Genomic DNA, 9,656 nt, shown 5'->3' on the forward strand with positions numbered 1-9,656 from the left:
TTTTTTTTTTTTTTTTTTTTTTTTTTTTTTTTTTTAGCTTCGAGAAGAATGCTGGTGCAATTTTGATTGGGATTGCATTGACTGTGTAGATTGCTTTGGGTAGTAATGACATTTTAACAATATGTATTCTTCTGATCCATAAGCATGGAATGTTTTTCCATTTCTTTGTGTCATCTTTAATTTCCTTAATAAGTTTTCTATAGTTTTCATCATACAGGTCTTTTACATTTTGGTTAGGTTTATTCCTAGGTATTTTATGTTTTTTTGTGCAATTGTGAATGGGATCACTTTCTTGATTTCTCTTTCTGTTGTTGCTTCATTATTGGTGTATAAAAATGCAACCAATTTCTGTATGTTGATTTTTCACCCTGTGACTGCTGATTTCGTGGATTTTGGGTTTTCCATGTGAAGTATCATGTCATCTGAGAAAAGTGAAAACTTGACTTCTTCTTTGCCAATTCTGATGCCTTTTATTTCCTTTTGTTGTCTGATTGCTGATGTTAGGACTTCCAGCACTAGGTTAAACAGCAGTGGTGAGAGTCGACATCCCTGTTGTGTCCCTGATCTCGGGGAAAGCTCTCAGTTTCTCCCCATTGAGGATGATATTAGCTGTGGGCTTTTCATAAATAGCTTTTATGATGTTTAAGTTCTTTCTACCCCTACTTTCTTGAAGGTTTTTTTTTTTTTTAATTAAGAAAGGGTGCTGTATTTTGTCAAATGCTTATTCTGCATCTATAGACAGGATCATATGGTTTTTTATCTTTTCTTTTGTTAATGTGATGTATTACATTGATTGATTTGCAAATATTGAACCAGCCCTGTAACCCAAGAATGAATCCCACTTGATCTTGATGGATAATTCTTTTTAAATGCTGTTAAATTTGATTTGCTAGTATCTTGTTGAGTGTTTTTGCATCTGTATTCATAAAGAATATTGGCCATTAGTTCTCTTTTTTTGCTGGGTCTCTCTCTGGTTTGGGAATCAAAGTGATGCTGGCTTTGTAGAATGAGTCTGGTTTTGTTTTTTTGGAATAGCTTGAGAAGAATGAATATTGTCTCTTAGTTAAATGTCTGGTAGAATTCCCCAGGGAAGCCATCTGGCCCCGGGCTCTTATTTGTTGGAAGATTTTTGATAACTGATTCAATTTCTTCACTAGTTATGGGTCTGTTCAAATTTTCTATTTCTTCCCATTTGAGTTTTGGTAGTGGGTAGTTTGGTAGGAATTGTCCATTTCTTCTAGGTTGTCCAGTTTGTTGGCATATAATTTTTCATGGTATTCCCTGATAATGGCTTATATTTCTGAGGGATTGTGTGTAATAAACCATTTTCATTTGTGATTTTATCTATTTAGGTCCTCTCTCTTTTCTTTTTAGAAGCTTGGCTGTAGGTTTAGCAGTTTTATTTTTTTCAAAAAACCAGCTCTTTATTTCATTGGTCTGTTCTACTGTTATTTTGGATATCTGTATTGTTTATTTCTGCCCTGATCTTTATTATTTCTTTTCTTCTCCTCGGTTTGGAGGTCTTTGCTCTTCTGCTTCTAGTTTCTTTAGGTGTGCTATTAGATTTTGTTTTGGGGATTTTTCTTGTTTTTTGAGATTGGCCTGGATTGCAATGCATTTTCCTCTTAGAATTGCCTTTGCTGCATCCCAAAGGGTTTGAATTGTTGTGTTTTCATTTTCATTTGTTTCCATGTATTCTTAAATTTCTTCTTTAATTGCCTGGTTTACCTGTTTGCTTGTAGGTAGGATGTTCTTTAACCTACATGCTTTTGGAGGTTTTCCAGACTTTCTCCTGTTGTTGATTTCAAGTTTCATAGCATTGTGATCTGAAAAGTGTGCACGGTATGATCTTAATTCTTTTATATTTATTGAGGGCTGCTTTGTGACCCAGTATGTGATAGATGTTGGAGAATGTACCATGTGCACTCGAGAAGAAAGTGAATTCTACTGCTTTGGGATGTATATATATCTGTTAAGTCCATCTGGTCCAATGTGTTGTTCAGGGCCATTATTTCTTGAGTGATTCTCTATCTAGGTGATCTATCCATTGCTGTAAATGGGGTATTAAAGTCCCCTGCAATTAGCACATTCTTTTCAATAAGATTGCTTATGTTTGTGATTAATTGTTTTATATACTTGGGTGTTCCCAAATTTGATGCATAGAAATGTATAACTCTTAGCTCTTCCTGATGATAGACCTGTAATTATTATATAAAGCCCTTCTTCATCTTTTGTTACAGCCTTTACTTACTGTCTAGTTTGTCAAGTATGGCTTGATGGGTCTTTTTTTTTTTAATCCATTTTGATTCACTTTGGTTTTTGATTGGAGCGTTTAGTTCATTCAGTGCTGTTCCCCCCCCCCCAAAAAAAAAACCCAAGTTTAGAGTTACTGTGTTCTCTCCAGGTTTCATGCCTATAGTGATGTGTCTGGTACTTTGTGGTCCTGGCAACATTTCACTCACAGAGTCCTTCTTAGGATCTCTTTAGTGGTAATGAAATCCTTCAGTTTTTGTTTGGGAAAATCTTTATCTCTCCTTCTATTCCGAATGACAGACTTGCTGGATAAAGGATTCTTGGCTGCATATTTTACCTGTTCATCATATTGAAGATATCTTGCCATGCCTTTCTGGCCTGCTAAGTTTTAGTAGATAGGTCTGCTACTACCCTTATGTGTGTGCCTTTCTATGGGAAGGCCCATTTATTCCTTGCTTTCAGAATTCTCTATCCTTGTATTTTGCCAGTTTTCACTATGACATGTCCTGTAAAAGATCGATTCAAGTTACGTCTAAAGGGAGTTCTCTGTGCCTTTTGGATCTCAGTGTCTGTTTCTTTCCCCAGGTTGGGTCCTGGCTGGTTATGTCCTGTGCTGTAGCACTTCAGGAGAGGGGACCAGTTTTCTCCTGCTGCCGACTATGCCCCTGACCTACCACTGAACCTGGAGGTGGCTCCCCTCCTCCCCAGGTGTGCAAACAGGGCAGATGGCCCCAGTCCAAAGAAAGCCCTGCAATTAGAGATGGGACACCTGTCCTTTCTGGTCTGACTATTTTTTCTCTTGTCCAGATATAATCCTATACTTCCCTAGCTGCTCTTTCTCTTCCCTTTGTCTCTTTGTAGAAGGGTATCCCTCCCTTCACACCTGTGTGCCCATTTTATCTCCCCCAGTTCACAGTCACCCACCTAAGGGCCATCAGGTTTTCCTGGTTTCTACCTGGTAGACTTCTCCTCCCAGCCAAAGTCCTTTGGCTTCAGCCCTTCTTTGTTTGAAAGACACGGGAGGTACGGATCCCCTACTTCTCCACCATGTTGGCTGCCACCCTTTTTTTATTCCCTAATGTTTGTTTATTTTAAGAGAGAGTGTGTGTGAGGAGGGGTAGAGAGACGGAGAGGGATAGAGAATCCCAAAAAGGCTCCATGGCAAAACCTGAAGTGGGTCTCATTCCCATTGAACTATGAGATCATGCATGACCTGTGCCAAAACCAAGAGTTGGACACTTAATCAGTTGAGACACCCAGGCTCCCCTGTCTTTCCTTCATTTTTGAAGGACACTATTGCTGGATATAGTATTCTTAGTTGGCAGCTTTTTTCTTCCAACATTTTGAGTACATCATCCCACATCCTTCTGACCTGCAAGGTTTCTGCTGAGAAACCCACTGATAGTCTAATGGAGGTTCTTGTACATGACAGGTTGCCTTTTTCTTGTGCTTTCAAAATTCTCCCTGCTTTTACTTTTGACAATTTGATTTTAATTTTTTTCAGTGTGTATTTGTTTGATTTCCTCTTCTTTGGGTTTCTTTGGGCTTCTTGGATCTATCTGGAAGTCCATTCCCTTCGTCAGATTTGGGAATTTTCAGACATTGTTTTTTTGAATAAACTTCTGGGTAATTTTTCTTTCTTTTCTCCTGCTGTGAGTATATTGGTCTGCTTTTTGGTGTCCCATAAGTTCCTTAAGATTTCTCTATTCTTTTTCATTTTTTTCTTACTGGTCTTGTGATTGAATGATTTCCACTGGCCTTTATTAGAGTTTGCTGATCCTTTCTTCTGCTTGATTTAGTTTTATGTTGAGCTTCTCTCATGAATTTTTTATCTGTTACATTCTTCAGCTTCATGATTTCTGTTGGATTCTTTTATATATTTTCTGACTCTTTTTTGAAATTCTCAGTTTGTTCATCTGTTCTTCCATCCTCAGTGAGCATCTTTATGAGGGTTATTTTGAATTATTTTTCTTGTAAATCATATAACTGTTTCGTTAGGGTGTGTGTCTGGAGATTTATCTTCTTTCCTTTGTTTGCAGCACATTGACTTGTTTCTTCATCTTCATTGACTTTCTATGTTGGTGTGCGTGCATTAGACAAAACAGTGACCTCTCCCAGTCTTCATGGAGTAGTCTCATATGTTCAAAGGCTTACCCTCCTCCTCCCAGCCAGCCTGGCCAGAGATTTTGGTGGCCTCTCAAACCCTCTTGCTCATCCAGTAGGCATCTTGTGTTTTTTGTGATTCCTAAGCCTCTAGGGTATGCTGAATCCCTTCAGTGCACTGTAACAAATGAACTGAAGCCATTCCCCAGTCATCCTTCAGAAAAGCTGGATTGCTGTAAGCTCCATCCAACTGTTTCTTTCCATGGGGAGAGGTGGAAGTTTTTTTGTTTTTTTTTTTTTTTTTCCATCCACTTGCCCTTTACTGAGTCAGGGGAGGGGCTGTGGCAACCCCCAGCCCAAACTCTGTCTCTGTCTTCATAACCTTCCGGGTGGCTACATTATGCCAGGTTTCATCACTACCTCATGAAAGGCAAGACAGACCCTCTTCCCTCCCTTTGGACAGCTTCCAGGAAAGTTGGGGCACTGGACTTGAGGACTCTGTTCCTTCCCAAGAAGCAGCTGGAATTGGAGGGTTTTCTCCTGTGGTGGGGGGAGGGGTTCTGGTGGGTTATAGGGGTTTAGGTGTCCCAAATCTCCCTACTGGTTATGATGAGTCTGATTCTGTGCATCTAGCCTTCAGGTGCCTTTCAGTTCATTTCTAGATTTCTCACCAAAGGGAAATTTTCTTTGAATTTCTGCTGAAAATATGTGTGTGTGGGGTGAAGGAGAGTCCAGGGCTTCCTTCTCTCCCATCTTGCTGATATCACTTCTCCCAAGGTACTGATTTTTAACTTTTAATTGATGCTTGAAGAACAAACAACTGATGTCTAGCAGTTATAATGTATTTGGAACATTGCTAGCATCTTGGAAACGTTTATGTTTTCCTTTTAGAGATTAAACAAAGGTTTTAAGGGAATGGCCTATTTAACATTGTTTTCCAAAGGCTAATGTAAAAGAAGCTATAAAAACTGTATTCTAGTCCTTAAATTTGTTTACTATAGGAATATACTTAGCAGTTCCAAACTACTCTATACATACAGTAGAATTGAATAAAGAACTAAATTAATTGTATGAGATGATAACCAGAAAAATTTATAAGGAAGAAGGCTAGAATGAACCACATTGTACTTGTTTATACTCCTACGTTCCTGTCTGCAAATATATACATATGCATATATAGAAAAAAATAGAGATAACATGTTCATTCATATATAGGTTAGTATTGGTGTGTATGTTACCTACTGTGTTTGCTTTGAGGACCTAGAAGCAGTGATACCCTCACTAGCAACAAGCATCTTGTTTCCAGATCTTGTTTGTTGAATACTATTCTCTAATAAAAAATGGAACAGGTGTCCCTGGAAAAATGGCAGGGCAACAGCAGGAAAAGTACAGGATGACCCTTTGGAGCTTCTTATCCTACCAAAAAGTGATGTCTAGTTATTCCAGCACCGTTTGATGACAAGACCATGTGTTCTCCATTATATTTCTTTTGTTCCTTTGTTGAAGGTCTCTTGACTGTATTTATGTGAGTGTATACTTACTGCTGTCTATTCTGTTCTGTTGATCTATTTTCTGCTCTTTGGCCAGTACCACGTTGTCTTTATTATCGTATCTTTATAGTAAGTCTTTAGGTAGCATCAAATCCTCAGCTTAGTTCTTCTCCTTCAATATTGAGTTGGCAGCTCTGATCTTTTGCCTCTCCATATAAACTTTAGATTCAGCCTATTGATATCTCTAAAATAACTTGTGATTTTGATCTGAATTGTATTGAATCTGTAGTTCAAGTTGTGAAGAACTAACATCTTGACGATATTGGATCTTTCCCACCATGAACTTGGAATATCCCTCCATTTATTTATTTATTTTAAAATTTTGTTCATCAAAATTCTGTAGTTTTCCTCATATATGTTGTGTACATATTCTATTAGGTTTATGTCTAAATATATTTTTTGGTTGCTAATACAAATGCTGTTTCTAATTTTGAGTTCTACTTGTGCATTGCTGTTGTATAAAAAAGCAATTGTTTTTTATGTGACCATTGTATCCTGTAACCTTACTACTACTAATTATTATTTCTGTGTTATTTGTTGTTGTTGGTTCTTTCGGATTTCTACGTAGGCATTCATGTCAAAACGAAAAACGTTGTACTTTTTTACCCCCCTACTCTGTGAATCTCTTGTTTCCTTTTATTGTTTTATTAGGTTAGCAAGGACTTCCATTGTGATTTTGAGAAAGAGTGTGTGGGGGGGGTGTCTTTACCTTGTCCTGGAGTTTAGCAGGAAAGCTTATAGTTTCTTACCAGTCAATATGACACTAGTTATAGATTCTTTGTAAGTATTCTTTGTCACATTGAAGAAATTACCCTATTCTTAGTTTACTGAGAGTTTTTATCATGAGCGAGTGCTGGATTTTCTCAAGTTCTTTTTCTGCATCTATTGGTGTGTTCATGTGGTTTTTCTTCTTTAGTCTGTAGATACGTAATGGATACATTAATTGGTTTTTGAATTTTTTTTAATGTTTATTTACTTTGAGGGAGGGACGGGGGGAGAGAGAGAGAGAGAGAATGCCAAGCAGGCTGTCTACTGTCAGCACGGAGCCCGAAGCGGGGCTTGATCTCATAACTGTGAGATAATGACCTGAGCTGGAATCCACAGTGGGACCCTTAACTGTGTCTGAGCCACCAAGGTGCCCCAGTTTTTGCATGTTGATCCAGGCTCACATACCTGGAATAAATCCCACTTGGTTGTAGTGTATTATTCTTTTATTTAAAAATTTTTTTTCAATATATATATATATTTTTTTTTTTTTGAGAGAGACCGTGTCAGCGGAGTAGGGGCAGAGAGAGAGGGAGACACAGAATTTAAAACAGGCTCAAGGCTCTGAGCTGTCAGCACAAAGCCGGACGTGGGACTTGAAATCAGGGACGCTTAACTGACTGAGCCACCCAGGCACACCACTGTGTATCATTCCTTTTAAACATTGTTGGATTAGATTTGCTGATGTTTTGCTGATCATTTTTGGAGCTATGTTCATAAGAGATATTGGTCTCCTGCTTTATATTCTTGTAATATTTTTATTTGGTTTTCTTATTTGACCAATTCTGGCCTCATAGAGTTAGGAAGTATTCTCTCTGCTTCTGTCTTCTGGAATAGATTTTAGAGAATTTGTTTAATTTCCTAAATACTTGGTAGAACTAACCAGTGAACCCATCTGGGCCTATTTCTTTCTGTTTTTGAAGGTGATTAGTTATCAGTTCAATAGCTTAAATAGGTATAGTCCTTTTCAGATTGTTTTTCTTTATGGTTCTTTTTAGTTGATTTATTTGGGCTAATTAGGGCTGATGACTTAATATTGTTATCTTTTATATACATTGAGGATTATTAAAATATTTTCAGAGTGCTCCTTGATAAATTATCTTAAATTTGTTTTGTGTATATTTTTTATGGGATAATAATAAAATACATCTCTTTTCTTCCAGCCTAGTGTGTTAATTGTAACCTACAAGGAACCTGAAAAATCATCTTCTCAGTTTGGATTCTACAAACAAGCTGAATGGAGGCCGGATAGTACCATGATAGCTGTGTCAGTAAGTAGAATTTTCAACTTTAATAGTGTTTTCTTACTAGATCATTACGTTGCGTTTAAATTTGATTCTTTTAGATGACTTCATTTTGATATTTCCCGCCCATTAGCATTTATCTTCCTGGATAGGAATTGCTAAACTGATTGTTCTATGCAGGACACTCTTACCATATCTTTTGGTGATACTTCCTCCCTTTCCTAGATTTATCATGTTCCTGTTTTGTCCTTGAAGTCTAATCCAAAAATTTAAAACTTTATTCTCTATTCACACACTACTCCAAATTTATGTTTGAAAGGCCTGTCCTCCATCCTTAAGGATGTCTCACAAAAATTATAACCTTTATGTTTTCATGTAACACTAAATTCTCATATCCATTTGGGTTTATTTATTTTTTTATTTTTTAATTTTTTATGTTGATTTTTGAGACAGAAACAGAGCATGAGTGGGGGAGGGGCAGAGAGAAAGGGGCACACAGAATCGGAAGCAGGCTCCAAGCTCTGAGCTGCCAGCACAGAGCCGGACGCGGGGCTTGAACCTATGAACTGTGAGATCATGCCCTGAGCCGAAGTCGGATGCTCAACCGACTGAGCCACCCAGGTGCCCTCTATATGGTTAATTTTTATTGAGCACCTCCTGTGTAAATACTGTGATAACCATTATACATGGATCATCTCAGTTAATTTTACATTGACACTTTGAAGTAGATATTGTTATCCTTCATAGTAAGTATAAGTTATATTGAAGATCTGAGGATTTGTTTTGTTTTATTTTTGTTTATTTATTTATAAAGAGAGAGCACTTGCACACGAGTGGGGGGAAGGGCATAGAGAGGGAGGGAGAGAGTGAGTCCCAGGCAGGCTCCATGCCGTCAGCACTGAGCCCGATATAGGACTCTATCTCATTAACTGTGAGTTCATGACCTGAGTCATAATCAAGACAGAGGCTTAACCGACTGAGTCACCGAGTCTCTGCTTAGGAATTAAGTTTAAGCCAGAGTTCTACAGATGATATATATTGGAGTGAAGGGATTAAATTAGCTGTTTAGATTCTATTTACTGTACAGGCATAACTTTTGGTGTACTGTGTTTTATTGCGCATTGCAGATACTGTATTTTTACAAATTGAGTGGCAATTTTGGTAATTCTCACAATATTTCAAACTTTTCATTATTATTAGGTTTGTTATACTGATTTGTGTTCAGTGATATTTTTGTTACTATTGAAGTTGTTTGGAGGCACCATATGACATGGTACACTTAATCGATAAATGTTGGGTGTCTTCTCACTGCCCTGCTGGCCCATTCTTTCCCAGTCTTTTTCTCTGTCCTTGGGCCTATTTCCTGAGACATAGCTGTATTGAAATTAGGATGGCCTGTCACCCCACAGTAGTCTTGAAGTGTTCAGCTGACAGACAGGAAGAGATGCACACCTTTCACTTTCAGTCGAACTCTAGAAACGATAGAACTTCATGAGGAAGGCATGTTCAAAGTTCAGACGTCTTATGCTAAACAATTAGCCGAGTTGTAGAAGTGAAAGAAAAGCTCCTGAAGGAAATGGAAAGTGCTTACCCCCGTGAACACACAACAGATACGAAAATAAGCCAGCTTCATTGCTGAGATGGGGAGTTTTAGTGGTCGGGATGGAGGAGGACACCAGCCCCGGCGGTCCCTGACGTAACCTAACCCGAGCAGGGCCCTGAACTCTGCGCTCACCTGGAG

The 9,656-nt window shown here is 38.1% G+C and overlaps 1 protein-coding gene across 4 annotated transcripts in view; it reads left to right on the forward strand.

Moving 5' to 3' along the window:
- Positions 1–7,834: 7,834 nt before the first annotated feature.
- Positions 7,835–9,656, forward strand: part of RIC1 (RIC1 homolog, RAB6A GEF complex partner 1) — a 106,383-nt gene continuing 104,561 nt past the window's right edge. For 3 of the 4 annotated variants that reach the window (XM_029920124.1, XM_029920126.1, XM_029920127.1), the window contains exon 1: positions 7,835–7,942. In XM_029920124.1, the coding sequence (XP_029775984.1) occupies positions 7,928–7,942 (15 nt within the window). In that variant the 5' untranslated portion in view covers positions 7,835–7,927. The remainder of the gene's footprint in view (positions 7,943–9,656) is intronic. The other variant, XM_029920128.1, reaches the window with a different exon arrangement.

This window comes from Suricata suricatta, chromosome 13 (genome assembly GCF_006229205.1).
Source record: "Suricata suricatta isolate VVHF042 chromosome 13, meerkat_22Aug2017_6uvM2_HiC, whole genome shotgun sequence".
Taxonomy (NCBI): domain Eukaryota; kingdom Metazoa; phylum Chordata; class Mammalia; order Carnivora; family Herpestidae; genus Suricata; species Suricata suricatta.